At 44.0% G+C, this 21,454-nt stretch overlaps 2 protein-coding genes across 2 annotated transcripts in view; both read left to right on the forward strand.

The window, feature by feature from the left end:
* The window catches only part of GOLPH3L (golgi phosphoprotein 3 like), a 27,479-nt gene extending 22,255 nt beyond the window's left edge, over nt 1-5,224 (forward strand). Inside the window, exon 5 of the mRNA XM_004716592.2 lies at nt 4,380-5,224. Within this exon, the coding sequence (XP_004716649.1) occupies nt 4,380-4,807 (428 nt within the window). The 3' untranslated portion in view covers nt 4,808-5,224. The remainder of the gene's footprint in view (nt 1-4,379) is intronic.
* Nucleotides 5,225-9,555: 4,331 nt separating this feature from the next.
* On the forward strand, nt 9,556-17,495 carry ENSA (endosulfine alpha). The gene is made up of 4 exons (XM_004716591.3): nt 9,556-9,733; nt 11,498-11,623; nt 12,894-13,060; nt 15,680-17,495. Exons 1-4 carry the CDS (start codon nt 9,677-9,679, stop codon nt 15,693-15,695), a joined length of 366 nt encoding a protein of 121 aa, XP_004716648.1. The 5' UTR covers nt 9,556-9,676; the 3' UTR covers nt 15,696-17,495.
* The last annotated feature ends 3,959 nt before the right edge of the window (nt 17,496-21,454 follow it).

Raw genomic sequence — 21,454 nt, forward strand, 5'->3', positions numbered from 1 at the left:
TTTTAAAGTGTTTGCCTTTATTCTCCTAAAGTTTTATCTGTGTTTTCCTTAATTTTGTTGTCAGTTTTCTTCATCTATTAATCCTTTGAAGGTACCTAAGTTTCATTCTTTTGAATTCCTTATCAACTTTCACTGACTTTTCTTCCTCAAGATGGTTTTCTGGCTCTACAGTTTAGTCACTTTGTTGAGTCGCTGTCTTGTTTCTTAAGGAACCCTGGTAGGTTATGCGTTGAACTCATACCTACAAGGTCAGTAGTTTGAGCCCACTACCCACTCTGAAGGAGAAAGATTAAACTTTCTGCTCCCATAAATATTTACAGCCTCTCTGACCTATAGAGTCACTATGAGTCAGAATCAAGAAAGATGTTAGAAGACATGTTAATAATTATGAGATTAGTTAGTGAGTTTGGTTGATTTGGTTTCTTGGACTGAAACCAATAAGACTGAAATTGCCTTATTTTTTCTGAGACATTATGGTGTTATTATATTTGTATTTAAGTGGTGAGTATATGTTGGTCTGTGTTTAGGCTTTCATCTTCTGTCTTATGATGGATGTGATAGGTGTTGGGAATGTGTGCATAGTTCCCTGTTCTCGCTGTTCATGTAGCATAGCTGAGGATGGATTGAGCTTGTGTTAGCTGCTGTCTATTGTTGATCAGTGGTATTATTGATCTATTATTGATCACTGGTACAGGAGCAGCTGGTGACCCTCAACCACTAGGTTCAGAAAGAGGTGCGATTTAGCCGAGCAGTGTGGGCATGGTAACTTTCTTGCTGGGTGGGACAAGAGATAAAGAGAGAATACCAAAACAACAACTTCAAAAAATAGAAATTAATAAATTTTACAAAGGAAAAAAAAGAAGCAGGAGGGAAAAGACCAGCTAACAAGAAGAAAAAGGAAATAACTGAAAAATAAGATAAAACATAAGGAAAGAGAAAGAAACAAAACAAAACCGAGGGGAGGGTAAGAAAAGTGAATAGTAAAAAACAACAACTAAGCAAGCAAAGGAAGAGAAACTAAAACAGCAACAACAAAAGGAATACAGAGAAAGGACAATCAAAATGAAGAAAAGGCAAAGAAAATTGGTGGTGGTGGTGTTGGGGGATGGGAGCATGTCCCCTGGTATGGGTCAAATGCTCTCTGCTGGCCAAAGAGGTGAAAAGAATGCAAGATATCCAGTCCCAAATGAAAAGGAGTCCTGGGGGTATATGGTAGCTTATGAGTTGGACTACTAACTTTCAGGTCTGCAGTTTGAAACCACAGCTGCACTGGAGGAAAAATGGAGGCTTTCTCTTCCCATAAAGATTTACAAAATCCTACAAGGGACAGTTCTACTCTGTCCTCTAGGGTCATTATGAGTGGAGTTGACCCATTGTAAGGATTTTTAGTTTAGCCCTAGTTGGAGTTCCTGCCACCCTAAAAGGTCATTGGGATTAGTTCTGGAAGTAATTTATGCTGGCTCAGAGGGTGACTGGATGTAGGTGACCTGGTTGCAGAGTTTTTTGTCAGCTTTATGGATGACTGGGGGTAGGATACCTGGCGAAGGTATAGATGAAGGCAGGCCACCCTTCTGGAAGTGGGTGTTCTGCTGGATGGTGGAGACAGAACACACACACCTCCACACTTGGGGAGTATTAATGCAGCTGGTGCCCAACCTACAAGGGTGCTTCTCTGACCTTAGGTAGAGCAGGGCCTATGAAGGTAGGTTGGCCATGGTTCTGATCACCAGGAAGCTATGAGGAAAAGAGGAAGAACACACTTTTCTGTTTGCTAGCCACTTTTTATGTGCACTTGTATTCTACTGAATGAGCTGTCCAGGTCGCTGTGCCAAGCAAACACTGGTGAGTACAGAAGTTCAAAATGGCCAGCCGACACTTCACCCATTATGTCTTTTCTTCTTGCACGACTTTTGTTCAGCTTCTTCTCCTAGTTAGTACTCAGTTCACTTCTCTTCCCTTTCCTCTGAAGCTTGGATTCCAGGATTGTGATGTTGCATTTGTTTTTTCCTGACTTTGTTGTAGAAGGTCTGGGTGCTTAGTGGGTCTACCTAGTCCACTATTTTACTGAAAGTCCCCAGTCTCTGCCTTTTGCTTGGGCTATTTGTAATCTATTCATATTTAATGTCATTGATGTGATTAAATTTACATATGCCATTTTGTTATTTGTTTCCTATATCAGTATTTTTTTTATTCCTCTCTTATTCCTTTATTGCCTTCTTTTGTTGTAAGGAGATATTTCCTAGTGTAACATTTTAAATCCTTTAACAATCTAAATTAATTTATTATTTTCTCAGTGGTTGCACTATGGCTTACAAGTATATATTCTAGCTTCTCAAAATCTACTTAAAATTTACACTAAATTTCATTCCAATGAAACTTCTTATGTAACAACTTCTTTTCCTTGTTTGTGTTAATATTGTTATACATATTATACCTATATATGTTACAGATCCAGTAATACATAGGTTCTGCCAGTTTCTGCTCAATTATGTTTTCTGTTGGGTGAGGAATGGAAGAAGTCCCTATAGGGGGAGTGGAAGTGTAAAGCTACTTACACCACCATCTTGTTGGTGCTTCTTACCTGTGATTTTATTTTTAATTCGGGCCATCTAGGAGTTACCCTTTGATTAGCCTTTGTTCAGCCAGTGTTTGGTCAAAAGTTATGCTTAAGCCCTATGAAAATACAATTTCTACTCTTCGTTGATGGATCTGTGGGTGGCTTAGGGAGTGCTTTCAAAACTCTCCCTACCCCTTCCCTGTTTCGACTGCTCCTGAGTGAGTACAAATTAGTGCATGCACATAGTCTTTTCAACCCCAGGACTGGCTGTGATCCCAGGAGGGCTTTTCATGGATTTATCTTTCTCTAGTTCTATTAAACTTCTAAGCTGCTTTACCATTTGGCTTGTTGCTACAAGTATCATTAAGCTACTGGCACCCTCTTAATTACCCTCTCAAGATCTCCTTGTGTTGGGGTTTGGAGGCTTCCCCCCTTCCCAAACATTTTATTGTGGTTTTGGTAAAAGTTTACAGAGCAATTTGGTTTTTTATTTGACAGTTCTTGAACATTCTTGCTTCATGATGTTAGTTGCACTCCCCCTATTGTAATAGTGCTCTGCCCACCTCCTCCCTGGACTCTTGTTTCCATTCATCCTTCTGAGCAGAGATGTCCTTTAGGTACTCAGATTATTGATTGTTCTGATGAGTATTTTTCCCGCAGATATTACAGTTGATTTTATGGGCCTGGTTAATTTGCCTAAGAAGTAATCCCCATATGTGCGTTCAGTTCCAGGTATGAATGATGGCTAAGCCCCTTAATATTAGGGCTTCCACCAGTCTCTATCAGACCGTCTGTCTGGTCTTTTTTATGATTTTGAATTTTGTTCTACATTTTCTCCCACTGTATCCAGAACCTTCTATTGTGATTCTGATCAGAGTAGTCAGTAGTGATAGCTGGATATCACTGTAGTTTCTTCTGGTAACAGGTTAATAGAGTCTATGGTAATCTCTAAATTTCTAATACTTTTAAGCATAGAACTCTCCAAAGTCCTCTTAGACAGAAATTGGAGCTCCTTATCTTTCAGGTTTGCTTCCCTTCCTAGGCAGAAATCTTTGGGCACTGCACAGAAGCTGGGACGAGAACAGTGGTCCACTTATCCCATGTTGACATGTGTCTTTTTGAATGGGAGCTGAAAGGAAGGGAGGGACACCTTTGTCTTTTTCTCTTGCCCCTTCCAGTGTGGGAAGTGAGCCTCTAAAAGTAAGCTGCAATGGGGACAGTCGCGTCTCCAGTATCCTTGGCTTGCTATGCCTGAGGTAGTATTCGTATCCTACTAATAAAGGAATACAGCCTCAGTCCTCTCTGCTATACCCACCCAGAATAAACTTCCATTAGTACACAGCAGAAAACATTCAGGAGACACCGGAACCTGAAAGAGAACTCCAAGGAAATACAAGAATCACTAACAGTATCAGAGAAAATCTGTGTAAGATAAGAGAAATAAAGTCTATAAACTAGCGATATGGAATTCCCTCATAAAACTTTTTGAACTTACTTTAGTGTGAACTACGACTGGATTGAAAACTGGTCTATAAAACCAACCACATCCATTGCCGTCTAGTTGATTCCGACTCATAGCAACCCTACAGGATGGAGGGACACTGCTCTCTGTCTCAATCTTTATGGGAGCAAATAACCTCATCTTTCTCCCACAGAGTGGCTGATAGATTTCTACTGCTGGCCTTACAGTTTACAGCCTGAATTGAGGAATGGATGGAGATGATTCTTTTTAAAAATTCAACCATTCAAGTTCCAAATAACTAATGTACATTTTCACTTTCTCTCTTTCTGTTCATGATGGTCTATTTCTTTTTCCCTATAGGTGAGACCTGGAACCCTTTCAAATTACAATACCAGCTGAGGAATGTACGAGAGCGAATTGCAAAGAACCTAGTAGAGAAGGGTATTCTAACTACTGAGAAGCAGAATTTCCTTCTATTTGATATGACTACTCATCCCGTAACCAACACAACAGAAAAGCAGCGACTAGTGAAAAAATTGCAAGATAGCGTACTAGAACGGTGGGTAAATGACCCTCAGCGAATGGACAAGCGAACACTGGCACTTCTGGTGCTAGCCCACTCCTCTGACGTGCTCGAGAATGTCTTCTCCTCTCTGACAGATGACAAGTATGATGTGGCAATGAATCGAGCCAAGGACCTGGTAGAATTGGACCCTGAAGTGGAGGGGACAAAGCACAGTGCCACAGAGATGATCTGGGCTGTGCTGGCAGCCTTCAATAAGTCCTAGAGCCAGCGGGTGGGTTTCTCCTTTTCCCTGCTGCCTGGTGACTGTCGGAGACCCCATCGCTGAGTTTTGTGGAAGGAGGTGTTTTTGCATCACATTTTTTCCTTCTCTTGAATCAGATTTAATGATTTGAGGCAAGGACAACATCAGGGCTTCTTGTGACAGTGACAGTTCTAAGTAGACTTTTGTTTGCCACGTTATGCTTCCACTCCAGAGGGAAACATCAGGTAAAGGCGTACACCCACCCAATAAACATTTGCTCCCATCTTGACTTAGTATCACCCAGTGAATTTTTGGACAAGCAGGATTTTCTAGTGGGGTTTAGACTTCTTAGCCACAGAATAGAAATGAGATAAAGGGCAAATCTTGTATTCTATTTTTAAAGTTTGTTTTCTATCTTGAATACACGGTGGTTTCAAAGTCTTTGTCTCTAAGACTATGCTAAGTAATGTACTTTATTGAGATAATTGAATCTTTAAGTAAGGGGCAATGGCAACAAAACTAATTTTTGGAGTAGATGTTCTCTGAGATTTTGGAGTAGATGTTCTCTGAGATTGTATGCCCTGCCAGTGATGGTCTCATTTTTCCTTTTCTAATCCAATGAGAATGTCTCGAATTTGATTACCTGGTCTCACATCCTATAACCAGAAATAGATTCTATAATCCCTCTTAACATCATCCTATTCTCTCATTTAGCAGGTTAAAAGTCTAACTTGAAGGGCGGGGGAATATCTCTCAACCACTCTTTCATGCAGTCACCATTAGAATTAGTAAGGGTGAGAGATGGCATGAGAATTTCCACTCTGACTCTGGAAGCACATGGCCGTCCTGTTCTTCAGACTGTAAATGCCTCTGCTCTAATGGTGTAGAGGGAACCGTAAATTCAGTTAGTAAATAGCACTCCAGATTCAGAGAGTATATATAAACTCAGTCTTATTATTGCCTATTTTTGAGAAATATTTGCCTAAATATTTGAATTATTGCCTAAGTTGAGAAATTTTGTTTAAGGGTTCTGGGAATAGTAGTTTGTGTATAATTAATACATAGAGTAGTCATAAATCTTGATTAGCATAACCCTGTTTCTGGACAAATCTCTCATACATTTTCACCTCAGTAGTGAGGACAGAGAAAAGCTTTATTAAGAAAGATCCTATATAGAGGAGTGATGTAGAATCAAGAGCAGCCTGACATAACGGCCAATAGGAGTTCATTTCTTCCCCAACTGGACCTAGCTCCACAATAGTGCCCAGATCAGTGAACTTTTGTTTTGTTTTCACTTCAGGTATCTCTTATCTGACTAGGGTAGAGATAGTAATGTGAAACAAAGTGTAACTGTGAGGTTGAGTAGAGCTCTAGTTTGATGAAATGATAAAAGCCAGTTCATATGTTGCCTCTACCTGACTTAGCTTTGCTTTTCATTTGAACAATTCGGCATGAATTGAAACCAGGTTTTCCTGTGGAAAGCTCCGGCTTGATTGGGGGATAATAGTTGAGTTCTTTCTTGCAACTCTCAGTCAGTGTTTATTTTTATATTATCTCTAAGATTAGGATGTCTTCTGTTGAATCTGCGTAATATTCACTGCCAAACATCTTCTCATTTAATGCATATGGCTCTCACACTTCTGTATAATAAAGATCAGTTCTTGGCTCTCTGGTCTCTCTATGCAGGTTTATACTTTAGTTATTTTCCTTGGAAACAGAACTTTCCACATATTTTCCTTGGAAATAAAACATTCTGCATAAGGCCAATAATGCCTCCCCCTTACAATAGCTTATCAACCAGTTTCATCCTGTGGAGAAAATAAAAGGTACATGAATTTGATAATTGTAACATGTATAAGCTGGGAGCTGGGGCACATCAAAGCAAATAAAATAATTATCTAATTTTACCATTATTCTCACAAGATAAATGAGTATATTATCTCCTATTATTATCTACTTGCAAATGGCACCTAAATTTAAGAGGTAAGAAGGCTAAAGCTAAATTTAGGTAATGTACTTAACTATAACATACTCAGGAAAGTATGAAAATATATTTGTACTGGTTAATTTTATAATTGACGTATTGTTCTTTCCTTCTTCTATTGATCTTTTCTTCCTTAGAAGAAACATATTTACAGACTTCTCTGTCATTTTTAAGACAAAGTACCATTTCCATATGTCATCCTTTGGTGTGGTGCAAAGACCACCTAGTAGTTAACAAAAGTAAGGGTAAATAAAAACTTTTTAAAAACCAAACTCAAAAAAAAAAGAGGAAAAAAAATAAAACCAAACTCACTGCCATTGAGTTGATTCTGACTCTATCAAATAGAGTAAAACTGACTGCCCCTGTGGATTTCTGAGGCTGTAAATCTATCTCTACAGGAACAGGAAATTTTACCTTTCTCCCACAGAGCAGCTGGTGGTTTCAAACTACTGACATTGTAGTTAGCAACCCAACTTGTTTACACCACCAGGGTATCTTGCTAAAAACATTCTTCTCACTTCTTTGAATCCAAAGGTGACGATGCTTATCTGCTTTATTCTCAAGTTCCATACTTCCTATTGCTCAATAATTTAGCTCTGTCACATGTGTAAATCATCACATTAACAATCAGAGTTTGTATACAAGACTCTTAAGCAGATGTTGGAGTTAAAAATAGCTTTGTACCAGAAGTTTTCCAAAAAGAACCGGCTAATCTTTTCAAGATTTAATCTCTGAAATCCACCAGTTATATATATATAGAGAGAAAAGTGCACATATACTGCGTTACAGCTCAATTAATTTTCACAAACAATACGCGTAATCAACACCAAGATAAAGTGAAAACCTTACCAGCAACTGAGAATCCACCCCTGGTGCTCCCTTCCAGACACTGCCCTCCCAAAGCAACTGCTCCCCTGACTTCTAACAACATGGTTTGTTGACTGGTTTTACCTTAACAGGATTTTGGAGCTCACAGGAAAAAGCTTAAATGGAGAAACATTCAGGAAAAGAAGTTGGAAAGGAGAGGTCTATCCAATACAAAAGGAAAAGGGGGGGGGGGGTAAGAAGGGAAGAGCCAGAGAAAAGGAAATGAAGAGGGAAGAGAGGAAATAGAACTTTGAAGGGAGATATCATGTAACCTGATTGGCTGCTCACGAAACCTGTGACACTCTCCTCAAACTTGCCTTCTCTCCCACTATCCTTCTATTCTCCCATAATCCTTTCTACCTACTAGCACCTCGCCTCCAAAACTTACCCCAGACTGACTTGTAAGTGGCAGGTCAGACATGACTATGAGGATTGGCGGCCCCCTGCCCCAAGTCTTCACAAGATAATTGATGGCACATTAAATTTCATTAGTGACCTATTCTTTTAGGTTAGTAATTGTCCCCCTTTTTTTTTCTTTTTTAATTGTCCCCCTTTGTGTTGAATACTTTTCAGATACAAATACTACAAAAAGTAGTTAGCTGTTTTACAGTATCTGACACATAATAGGTGCTAATATTCCATTTTTTCCTGTGATTTGCTCTAAGGCCTTCTTGGGTTAATATTTCACAGTGTCTTAACTGTCAATTCAAGCTGATTACTTAATCAAGTTTGAGATGTCAGCTGATAATGTAGGTTTGGTATCTTCTGGGTCACACAATTGCATCTGAACCAGAATCTCCAATAGTATGGAAGGCAAACGGGATTTATGGGAAGCAAAGCTTTTCCATTGTCAGGAAAAAGACTTTAAAAGAGAAAAAAGATTGTTGGACTTAGGAGAGCTTTTGGAGTTATCTATGCCGTTCATTGTCTTTTAACTATTCCACAACTTTGTAAAAAAACTGATAACAACATAAATGATTCTTGTATAGAGAGGCAAATAAATATTGTCCAGTGACAGACAATTTCCACCCTGAAGCAGAAATGTTTCTCAATGTTGCATTTTATGCTACGTACTGTTCAGTTTTGTGTCTTTTAGTAATTTCTTTTCAGTATTTCTAATAGACTATTATGTCTGCCTTCAAAGTCCCGTTTCAACCAGTTTTAACATCTTACTAGCTCCCTTATTGAGATAAAATTTGACTTGTTTATGTGAGTTATGATTTTACCTTTATAAAAATTACCTTGAACGCTATCCTGGTCACTTTAGGTACTTTCCTGACCAGTCCTGAGAGTAGAAGAGGTAACTACTGGACCTAAACCAAACCCCCCACCACCGAAGCGATTCCGACTGCTCCTCTGGGACTAAATCTTTACCGGAGCAGACAGCCCCAACGTTATCCTACAGCTACTGGGCAGAACTTGTTTAATGTGCTGGTATTCTCAGTCTGGCCCATCAGAGGGTGCTAGTGGCAGGTCTTAAACCCACCTATTTCTGCAGCCATCCCTCCCCGTCCCCGCCGCCCCCATGGTCGTTTTTCTGTCGAATGTTTCTTGATCACTAATGAATTTGACAGTTATCCCTAGGCACTTCGTCTTATACTGTGGAAGGATTTAGAATTGTCATTTAGCAAAACCTCCACGAAGCTCACGAGTGAAGCCGACAGAACGTAGAGCCCACCAAAGCAGCAAAAATGCCACCGCTGGCTAGCACCCTCGCCTCCTAAAACTCCTTCCAATTGGTCCTTGCAGCTCATCCTCTTTGCAGATTGGTGGTTCAGTTTGCCCGTCGCTCTTAGAGAACCCGCCCTTGGCGGGCAACCATTGGCAGATTGTTAACGTCACTGCTCCATCTCCTCCGTTCCCATTGGCTTCCACAGGAAGGGGCGGTCGCAACGTCACGGGCAAGGGCCGCCATTTTGACCGGGCAACCCTAGTGACAGGAGCCGAAGCAGCAGCGCAGGTTGTCCCCGTTTCCCCTCCCCCTTCCCTTATCCGGCGGACTTCCCGGGGCCCCTACACTCCACAGTTCCGGTCCCGCCATGTCCCAGAAGCAGGAAGAGGAGAACCCTTCGGAGGAGACCGGCGAGGAGAAGCAGGTGAAATGGAGGGGGTGCGGGTGGGTGAGCCGGGGGCGACCGTGATGGGGCGGGAGACGGTATCCCGCCCGTGCGGATTGGTCGCCATAGTCTCTGAGTCTGCGGGGGTTGGTTACTTTTTGCGTCACGCTGGGTGAGCTTCAACTCGGCCCGCTGCTTTGCCGCTGGTTAGTTGGGTTGATTGTCAGTCAGTGCTGTCCCCTTCCTGATTGGACATTAGGCCTACCGCTCAAATCAAGGACGCTGTGCTGTAATTGGCCGAGCTTGGGCGCGGGGCGGGCGTTTGGATGGACAACGTGAATGGAGGGGGTTAGGGGTTGGGGTCTTAGGATATGATGGGTTAGTAAGGGGCCTCAATGACTCGACAGCCACGCTGGGGGCCCACTTCCTCAATCCGCAGAAATATGCAGATCGAAGTAAAGTCGTTTAACATGCACCAGCACAAGGAGAGGGAAGAGTCATTATTATGATGGCTACTTGAAGGTGGTAACTTTCTTAGGAGACCTAATTCGACGGTAAGCGATAGTCGTCCACCTTCAGTGCGGACCGAAGAAGGTCGAAGAGGACCAGAGTTCCAAACAATAATAAAGGTTAAACAGGAAAGACAAACCGTCATGATATGAAAGACACCACCAGATTCCCCCATATCTCCCAAACAGTGGGACTTGGCTCAGCCACGGTTTTGTGATGGAAACCTCGACGTCAACGAAAAATCCCTTTTAGGAGCTTGTATTTGACATCTACCATTGAGTACTGGGCTCCAGGACCCATTAAATATGCCGATTTTATCTGTACCTGATTTTTAAGAGAAGGGTAATGCAACGACACTAACAAGAGGCTCAGATTGGCCTTAAATTCCTTTTTTTTTTTTTATTCTCTAAAGAAAAAGGCAACCAAGCCCAGGAAAAGCAAGAATGATTTCCCCCCAACAAGAGCAAGCCGCTTCAGCCCTTGGCAATTTCCAAACTGCCATCCTCGCTCTCCTAAGAAAGGTGTTTATTTTGTGGGGAAATAGTAATGACTCTACGATATCTGAATTATCCGAGGTTAGAGACTGTCATTTGCCTATCTGCTTACCTGTCACCTTCCTACTGCAGGGAGCAGTGCTATCCCCAGAACTCTGGTGGAGATCTTTGGAGGAGGCCCCATAGCCACCTCCACAGGGAGGCTTATGAAATTTTTTTTTATATAAGGAGGGATGATCTCAGCAGAATTAGACTCTTTGGTCTCCTGTTTGACCTGTACTGTGTGTTAGGGACAAGGAAAAAGATGAAGCTTTCTGTTCCTGTAAAAATTTGCATCCTTGAAAACCCTGTACAGTGTCACTAGACAGCAGTGAATGTGGGTGGGTGATGCCTGAGGAACCCTCCTACACATCTTGGATCATCAGAAGCCCGAGCTAGCTCTTTCTCTTTTGTCTTTCCTAGCTTCTGTGCCGAGTGAGTTGTGACCTGCTCTGTGATTAAAGTATTACGTTTGTTGGTTATTACCTTTAACCCAGTCAGTGCTCATAGATATCACTGGGGTGGTTCCCTGGGTGTAGCCTGAGAAGCAGCTTGCCTTTTTCATCCTCTAAGACAGTCATCTTGAAGATTGGGATTTGAACAAAGGTCTAGCTCTAAGAGCTGAGTAAACGTGATCGCATGTTTGCAAGTGGGTGGGTCTCTAAGACAAATGGATGGTATCTGGGTTATCCCATGTTAGAATCAGTTGCTTCTCCATCTTTAATTGTATTTGGTCCCTTTATTTGTTTGTTCGATTCAGGACACGCAGGAGAAAGAAGGTATTCTCCCTGAGAGAGCAGAGGAGGCAAAGCTAAAGGCCAAATATCCAAGCCTAGGACAAAAGCCTGGAGGCTCCGACTTCCTCATGAAGAGACTCCAGAAAGGGGTACGGCACCTTCTCTGACCCTTCCACTTTGCAGCGTAAGGGTGTGCTGAAAAAAATCTCTTTAGAGATTCTGCTTGGCGATGAGCAGGAAACTTGTTGCTGTGCAGTTAAAAACTTTAAAAGGGCAAGGTAAAATACTGTCAACTTTTGATCTGGTATCCGTTCCCTTCTGATTTCCCATATTGGAAATGAAGACGTAATGAAGGGTACTTGGATGTGGGGCTGTGCAAGGATAGGGAAAGGGTTTTTGAGACCAGACTGCTGACGGCAGACATTGCCTGTTTGGGTGAGGATGGGAGGCAAGGGCTATGCTTTGTCATTTTAATTAGAAGTAGGGGTACATCAGTTGAGAAAAAGATCATGTCATCTCTCCTATAGAAATCCTCAGCTTACAATGAACAGATTTCTTCAGAACCCCAAAACTGTGCAGCACCAACCATTAAAGTCTCTCAACAGACTCACACACACTCCACCCCCTGGCCAGAGTAGGTCTTTACTCACCAGGGAAGAATCTACCTTCATAGGCATCTAGCTCCTGATCAGATGCCTCAGTCCCTAGAGTTACCGGAAGCTGCCAGAGGGGTTTGAAGGTATTCAGCTGGAGAGTATGTGTTTATGGATGAGAGTGGAGAGTGAAACAGATCCCCGTGGAGAGCCCCAGTTACTGAGTCTTAGTCACAGATGATACTGTGATGTCAACTCGTAGCTTACCTTGCTGTAGGCAAGGCAGACGTGGGCAGGCTGTCACAGCCATGGAACGTGTGTGGGAGTTGGAGGGAAAACACAGTGTCCTCAGGAACAAGCTCAGTTCCTATTCCTGGTCTGAGAAAAAATGTGTTAGCTGGTAGCTGAAGGTTGAGCTGATGATGACTAGGCCGGCCCCAGAACAACTCGGTTCCATATCTCCTTCATTTTGCTTCAGCTTAGTACCAAGCCCGGGGCTTTGTACATAGTAGACCCTCGGTAAGCCTGTTTGATTAAAGGCAGTAATTGTACTTTGGCTTACATTAAGTAAGCACAGTATCTCCTGCTTCCCTGAAATAAGGGCTGTTTGCTTACCTGAGAAGGTAAGAACTCATTGGAGAGAAGACATTTAAGTATATACAAGTACTGTTAAACTTTGTGTGCATGAGATTACACCAGGTAGACTTTGCAAAGATCTGGGTGTGGATGAGGGTTTGTCATGGTGGTGAATCTCCTTGCATTTAGGGAAGGCCAGAATGCCCGCACCCCACCCCCTCTCACGTAAACCTCCCTCTTTGTCTCTTAGCAAAAGTACTTTGACTCAGGAGACTACAACATGGCCAAAGCCAAGATGAAGAATAAACAGCTGCCAAGTGCAGGACCAGACAAGAACTTGGTGACCGGTGACCACATCCCCACCCCCCAGGATCTGCCCCAAAGAAAGTCCTCACTCGTCACCAGCAAGCTTGCGGGGTAACCTGGGCCCCCTCTCCTCCCCTTCCTCACCCACTGGACTTTTATATAGTGTAGGCAGGGATGCCGTGGGCATGCAGAGCTTCTCAGCTTGCTAGCCAGAAATGACTGTGGTTCTGCTGAGGGCTGCTGGGAAGGTTATGTGGGTTGAAGAGGGCCTCTGAGTTTACTTCTTTGGTTAAGCGGAGATTTCTACACCCTCACTGTAGTCCAGGTAGGGGTCCCAGAATAGGAAAAGCTAGGACTGGTTAATGCTGCTAATGTTTTCTTTGGCAAGAAAAACTAGGGAGATAGGATTTCTCCTTTTGGAAGAAATATCCCAGAATTGGTTAGGCTGAACCTTGGGGGTGACATCAGGTTTAACATCTCAAGCTAACCTGACAGAGTGGGAAAGGTAGATAGATATGTTTTCTGTGCTTCTAAATGTTTTGTCCCTTGAAGGCTACTGTTGCTTTGTGTTTCCATTATGGCAGGCGTAAAGAATCCTCACAACAGTTGATTTGCTTGCCTAAAGTGACAATGCTCATTCAACCACCTTCACTCAGTGTCTCTTACAGTGTGCTCCGGCTCTCAAATAATGTAAAGACTGGTGAACATTATTCACAGAAAATGGGCACCTTCTCTCTCCCAGAAAGGTGGTTTTGAAAAGGAATCATGGGATAGCAGAAAATTTAGGAGTCGAGAGATCTGGGTTCTTGTCCGACTCAGTCTCGTAGAAGTGCTGTGTAACCTCGGCCAAGTCATTTAGCCTGTCTGGTTTGCTCTTTTCTCGTCTGTAAAATAGAATTGAGTGTATATAAGATTGATTCTGGTGTCCAGTTGGACACCTCTGCGCTCTTCACTGTAAAACTGAAAGTGAGTGAGGCTCCACCGGGGAGCTTCTGTCTAGAGAATCCTGCAGAGGGGCACCATTCCAGGACTACGGGGGCGAGAAAGATAGAAAGTCAGGCAAGAGGACCTCTTAGTTGTGATGAATCAAGGGAAAAAACTGAAGAAACCAGCTATGAAGCTTCTTGCCTCCGTCCCCACCCACCTTTCTGGCCTATATCTGGGCCTTCGCTGCTAAAAAGCTGCTCTGGCAGCAGATCTGCGGGCCTGAGGAAACCTGCTCGCTCATGCCCACATGTGGAGCCCCGCATTTCAGCTGTCATCAGATGCTGGGTTTGGGAGACTAGGAGAAAGGGGTAGAACTGTGTTGGCCCCAGGGCTTAATACTGCTGCCGGGCTGGAGCAGAATGACAGGCTCTTAGATGATACACCCCAGAGGAGCTTTAGGAACCTTCCTGAAGCTCCATAGCCCAGTTTGGGGGCAATGAAGAGAAGTAGCATTGCTGATTCTTGAACAGGTGGAGGAAAGGGATCGTGGTTGGCTAGCTCTAGGCAGCACCAGTTTGGCCAGAATCTGACTGCAACCTGCTAGTGATGACAGAAGGCAAGGGTGAGAACCGGCCGTTCCCAAGAGCCCTTTCACCTCCCAAGCTCTGACGTGCCAGCTATTTGGCCTGACGAGAATGATGAACTTGCTAGTGTACATGGGAGGGCAGGGGTGATGCTTTGCTCCTGACTGGCCATTCAGCTTTCCAGGCTGTCATTCAGATTGGAACGGGAAAAGTTGGTGAGGAAGGAATGGAGAGAGCAGGATCCCTGGACTTCCTGACCCCCAAACTCCTTGACTGTCCCTTGTATATAATTTTTTGTGTTTCTTGGTCCATTTCCTCATGCTGTCTTCCTTAGTCTAAAGTCTATGTGGGAAGGGGAAAATGCGAACATCCTTGTATAGTTTGAACTGTCCCAGCCATGTTGTACATAGATATGTCATGTTATTATATATATAAATATATATATAATTTTGTACGTTTTCTTCATCTCCGATCTTCTCGAATTCTGTACTTTTTTCCTTTTCTGTCTGAGCTGCCTTCTCCATTGTCAGCCCGAGTCCTCAAAGCTGATGAGCCCAATGAAGTCTGGTTTTAGGCAGGAATGGAAGGGATAGAGACGGGGTCTCACTCCTCCTCCACCTGGTCATCCGCACGGCTAAGAAAACAAAGACACAGCTGCATTCCTTTTGCCACTTGTTTCCGTGAACAACATAGCTTCTTTAGCAAGGAAGGACCTTTTCAACAGCCAAATACAAGTTGCTTTGATTGAACCTGGATTATTACTTTTTGCCTCCACCCAAAACAGCTGCTGTGCCATTTGCCCCTGGCCTCCAGGCAGTCACTGCCATCACTAGGCTGGTAGTCCTCGATCTCTGTGGCTGCTTGGGCCCAGGCTGGGCCTCCAAAGCCCGGCCTGTTGGGGGCCAAGCAGCTTACACCCCTGAGGACCTCCACTTACTTTCATGCTTGTGTAGAATTGTTTCTCTGTTTTCCGTGGATAGCTCCAGAAAGGCAGAGAACATTTGTGCCGTGGACAGGAAAAGACTGCAATTCTCTTTATCTTTTCTGTTTGCTTGTTTGTTTAATTGCAACTCCCTTATGGGTAGGATTGAGGCCTATGCCAGGTAGCTTAATGATGGTCCACTGTGGAGGAGACTCGGGTTAGGGCCTGGGCTGGAATGTAGGGCTCTCTCCTGACTTGCTTGACTGTTTCTTTTTGTTCTTCTGTGTTCATCCACAGTGGCCAAGTTGAATGATGCTGCCCGGGGCTCCCGCCAGATCCTGAGACGCTGCCCCCCCTGGGTCCTGTGCTGGCTCCTGCCCCTCCCTGCTTTTGCAGCCAGGGGTCAGGAGGTGGCTCGGGCGCGGGCTGGAGAGGCAGAAGCCCCTGCCCGTTGGTGTCCCAGCGCATGGAGCCCCTTGGGCTGAGCACCAAGACCTTGGACCTATTTTGTTTTACCTTTTTTTTTTTTCTCCAAGTTTCCGTTGGGCAAAATCTCAATGACATCCTGGGGGGTGGGGTTGAGAGGGCGGGTGGTGGTGGACTTGAGGGAATATGAATTAGGGCTTGGAGTTGATAAAAACATTCCTGACTATCTTCTTTCTTAACCATATGGCTAGTGGGGGGGTGGTATCTGGAGGAAGCAGAATGGACTTCAGAGGAGGGGTTCCGACTCAACACTGTAGGAAAACGCCCTGTCAGTGTGGGTGCTGCATCTAAATGTGGCGGATGCAAATGGTGCCTCTCTCTCTGCAGAGCAAGCTGGGAATCCATGTTAATTGTTCATAAAAACGCGCCGTCCCCTTGAACTAGATTTGCTGTGGGAGGAGGGCCATGAGTGTGAGGAGCCCCACACAGCTCAGGGGCCTTTTTCAGTAAGTATTTGAAATAAAAAAAGACCCACACATGGGGGAGGGGACCAATCCAGAAATATCCTGAAGCAGCTCTTGTGTTCTCTTGGCGCTTGGGGAGGGGGAAGAAAACAGCAGCAGACACCAAGGGAGATGCTGGTGTGGGGTCCTGTGTTTCTATGGGATAGGAACCTTCAATAGGGATGTGAAGGGCTCCCCACTTCCCATCACTTTGCCTGGAACGGGGGGTGGGGCTTTTCTTACCCCAGTCCATCCATCATTCCCGTAGCTATTGCTGAAAGTCCATCCATCTCAGGTGTGGCTCCCAAAATGAGAGCTTTAAGGTATTTGACCTCAGTGATTTGTTGACTCCTCACCAGCTTGCCCAGAAACTGACCACCATAGTTCTGGATAAGCAAAAAAAAGGAAGCCCAGTTCCTCCTCTTCCCTTTCAGTTAGTGATCTATGAAGGAGAAATGTGGCCTCCCAAGACTAAACCAGGAGTGCATGCCCTTCCGCTCGTGGCCAGCAGGAGGCAGAGTGCCACCTCTGCTCAGGATCTCCCACCCCACCCTCCGCCCCCGCTGCACTGGCATTCTGCCACTGAAGTGTGCTGCTCCTGAGTGTAACAGAAAAGCACCTTTCCCAGAAGAGAAAGGCAAATCCCCATCCCTCTTTTTCACCACCCACCGCCCCCAACAGTCATGCATAGTAGATTGAACTCTGCCTTTTTGCCAGAGTGTGATTAGGAGTCGTATTTCCTCAGCTGTATTGGCTTCTCAAATGATCTGGGAGATGGGTATCCCAAAGATCTCCCCTCACACTGGGGGTTACCTTCCACGCCAGGGGAGAGCGTGCTTTTCCGTTTGTGACTCATTCTCAATTCAGAAACTTTCCAGATGTATTTTCAGCTGCTAGGGATGCGAGTGGCTTGGCTCTCGAATAGACATGCTGTCTAACCTGCCTGTCTGAACAGTAAAACTGGGGGGCTAGGTGATTCAGAGACTAAAGGCATTTGCTGCCATCGGAGAGTTAATTGGTCAGAAGAAAATTATATTGAAAAGTTTCAAGAGATACAAAATGCTAAAAGTCCGGTTATTTCAATACTTTATGTGAAATAACCACTACACACATACATGTATATTGTCAAATAGTGGAGTGTATTTTCTAGTGATTGGATAAACAGCCTTATCATTTCATCCTCACTCCCCCTTGAGCCAGTCTATTAATTCCTTGAGAATGTGGTCTCTGGCCTGTTTACTAGGTGGTCCAGCTAGGGAATGAGGTCAGTGAGGTTGAACACGGGACATTGTTAGCATAACTTCTTTGTAATGCAAGCAGGTAGGTGAGGTGAGTTGTTAGATTACAGACTAGTTAGCTGGAAAACTAGTTAGTATCTAGAATGTATGTTACCATATATGCTCAAGTATAAGTTGACCTGAATATCAGTCAAGGCTAATTTTACCACAAAAAACGGCATTAAAAATGTGCTGAAAAGCTCAGCTTATACATGAGTATACATGGTAGTTCTGCTGCCGCCTCCCCCCCTGCATCTTCCTGGCTTACCTGATGCTTTATCTGTCAAACTGGCCTTAAGAGCTCTGACTATCAGGACTTTTTACAATGGGGGAGAAAGATGCTTTCTGCTCCCATAGAGGTTTACAGCCTCGGAAACCCACAGAGGTAATTCTGGAGGGTAATAAGTGGGGTCTACCGCATGGCAGTGAGGGAGGGAGAATTGCCATTTAAAATGTGCCCCTTTTTTCCTTTCCCTCCTATGCTGTAGGGCTAGGGAACCGGAGCAGACGGATTCTGCAGAGTTGAGGACTGGCATCCCTGCCCATTACCTTAGTGTTTTCTAAAATCTTTATTCTAAAGAATCAAAGGTTTTGTATTTCTCCAACATGGGAAATAATCTGGTCCTCCAACAAGGGAAGTAATTGTGCTGACAAGACTCTTGGGTGAAATGATTTCTGTGGCCCAGCATTTGTTTCATATGGACCAGAGATGGAAAGGGCAGGCAAAAGAAGACAATTCAGGAAGAACTGCCATGTAGCGTTGGCTGTCTGCAGTGAGGCCCTGGATCAATGCAGTGATAACAACAGTTGACGGTTGGCTAAAACCTTCGCTACTAGCCAAAAGGTGGAGGGTTTGAGTCACCAACAGTTATGAGGCAAAAACTATGGCTGTCAGCTTTACAGCCTTGAAAACACAATGGGACTATAGTCTGCCCTCCAGGATCACTGAGTCAGAACTGACTCAAAAGCTGTAAATTAATGTATGGTGAGCCAGCTGCACCCATAGAGATGGAAAAGAGAATGTGTGTGCAGTGCCCTCTACTGGCAGACTAAAGAGAGGAGCTATCAGTGGTATACAAATACAGGCAAATCTTGTTCTAAGCAGGAGTCTTGTTAGCACAGTGAGCTAAACATTGGGCTGCTAATTCCAAAGTCAGTGGTTTGAAACCACCAGTTGCTCCTTTGGAGAAAGATGAGGTACTCTTCTATAAAACTTAAAAATTGGAATCCGCTCAATGACTGAGTTTGGAAGCACGGGCCCAAGAGCCACAGGAATGAGAATAGGAGCTAACTTGTTAGCTCAGGAACAACTTGCTGATAAAAATGAGATAAGACCTCTCAGGCTTAGGCAGCAATATTTCAATTCACAAATAATTGTTGAATACTCACTTTGCAATGAAAAATATTAGATACTGGGCAGATATGCAATGCAAGACATGGTGTCTGCCTTGGGAGAGTTTGTAGCCTCATTGAAACAAAATTTTTACTTAGCATGCACAACAGCACGTGGTTTATCTGGGAGTTGTGAGACGTGCGGGAAGGGGCGATCCAAGGGACTGGCATCAGTATGTAACTATTAGTGGAGGAGATGATGGCTGACCTGGGCCCTGGAAGCAGCTGGGTAGTATTTTAATAGCCCAATTTAATACAGACCTCAAATATGCAACATAGTGCCAAAATATAAGACTGGATGTGGCTGCGGAGGTTACACGGGTGCGTGTGCAAATCATACCATAGCCAGCAGTAGAGATCCAGCTATGTAGAGGAACAGCAACAAGAGTAATAATTGCTAAAAAAATTTTAACGCTTATGTGTCAAGCTCCGTGTTCAGTACTTAGCATCTCATTTATCCATTACAAGAATCCTGTGAAATAGGCACTGTTTCTGTAGTGCAAACGAGAAAACGAACAGAGCACCGTACAGCTCCTGAGATTCACTCCAAAACAAATCGGTGCCATCGAGTTGACGCCAACTCAATGATCCTATAGAACAGGGAAAAACAGAAAACCTCCTCTTTCTCCAGCAGAGCAACGAGTGGTTTCAAACGAATGCCCTATGGTTAATCAGCCCAGTGTAAAGCGCACAACAGCACCAGGGCTCCCCTCTAGTACCTTCATGTGGTTAGGGAAAAGAACTGTCAGGGAATGCTTCATGGGGTAAGTGCTGAAAGGGAACTAGACGTATCCAGAAACGTAGCTGTAAAAAGGCATTTTGATGGAGGGGGTCAGTGATTAAAGCAGAATGGGACACTTGAGTCTGTGGAGTTTGCAGTATTAAGTGACTCCCACGGAGTAGCTGGAGACTAGGCCAGAAAGATCCCAGTGATATCTCGGCCTCAAAGAAGGGATCTGACATTTGTTTTAAGACTGGTCATTCTGCAAAATGGTATGAAAGCATTTAAAGGAAAAGAATTTAGATAGGAACTAATCAAATGTCAGGCTACCTAGTTTTAAATCTGATTTTGATATTTTTTGATAATGACAAATTTCTTAACTCTGCCTCAATTTACTTATTTGTACAGTAGGAATGACATGGCCTTAAAGCAGCAGTTCTCAACCTGTGGGTTGCAACCCCTTTGGGGGTCAAACGACCCTTTTGCAGGGGTCACCTGATTTCATAACAGTAGCAAAATGACAGTTATGAAGTAGCAACGAAAATAATTTTATGGTTGGGGGTCACCACAACATGAGGAGCTGTATTAAAGAGTAGTGGCATGAGGAAGGCTGAGAACCACTGCCTTAAAGGGTTGTTGTCATCGTTAAATATGACATGGTGCCTTCCCTCAAGGAGTTTACAGCCTACAGGGAGATAAGATAAAGCTGGGTAAATAGGCAATTAGAAGACAAGGTTTCAGGGCTCATATAGGTATAAGCACCGAATGATCTAGAAGCGTGGGGGGTGGGGCAGTTAGAAAAAATCCTTTTCCTAGAAAGTCACTTGGGAGCTTAGAACATGGAGAAAGAGGTCTTCCAGTGAGAAAATCACATGGAAAAAGACTCAGAGGTCTTATGTTCCTTAAAATAGCTGGAACACAGCATACAAGGGCGAGGCCAAAGATGGGGAGAGGGAAGTCTGATCACGAGGGGCCTTTGGACTTCATCCTGGAGGCAATGAGAAACTGCTGTTGATCTGGCTGACTGGGGATCGTCAAATGACAGCACTGTGAGGAAGAGATTGCGATGGCAACATGAGTTCACGTCTTCTTGCCACCACCAGGCAGTCCCAGCGCAACAGTCCTTACAGCACAGGGAAGAACTGGCTCCAGGAGCGCCCCAGACAGACGCCCTCTTCACCGCAGTAGAAAGCCGCATCTTTCTCCCCCCGGAGCTACAGGTGGTCTGGAACTGCTGACCTAGCAATTAGCAGCCCAGTGTATAACCTGATGCCACCAGGGCTCTTAAAACTAATTACAGGGGAATTTTTCAAAAGTTCATGAAGAAATTCCATTTTCCCACGAACTTTTTGAAACCACCTCATCATCAGTGATGCGGTCAATAGGATGCTGGGATGGGAGCTAGTATGAAAAGAAAGATGAATTCTGTTTGGAGCACAGTTACGTTTGAAGGGCAATGAGAATCTCCTGCTAAGTAAACTTGGGGTTGAGTTTAGGATTCAGATAGACTTGATTATGCTGTCACCGTACTCCAGGTCAGGAGCCCTGGCAGTAGAGCAACCGGTTAAGAACACGGCTCCTAATCCAAAGACTTTTCGTTTGAAAACCAGCAGCCACTCCTCAGGAGAAAGAAGTGGCAGTGTGCTTCTGCAAAAATGACACCCTTGGGGCGCTCATGGCAGAGGTTAAGGTCGGTGGTTCAAGCTCAGATTGGCTACACGGGAGAAAACTAGCGAATCATGCCATAAAGACT

Source organism: Echinops telfairi, unplaced genomic scaffold (assembly GCF_000313985.2).
Source record: "Echinops telfairi isolate 266 unplaced genomic scaffold, ASM31398v2 ScPeMD7_5805;HRSCAF=6673, whole genome shotgun sequence".
In the NCBI taxonomy this organism is placed as follows: Eukaryota; Metazoa; Chordata; class Mammalia; order Afrosoricida; family Tenrecidae; genus Echinops; species Echinops telfairi.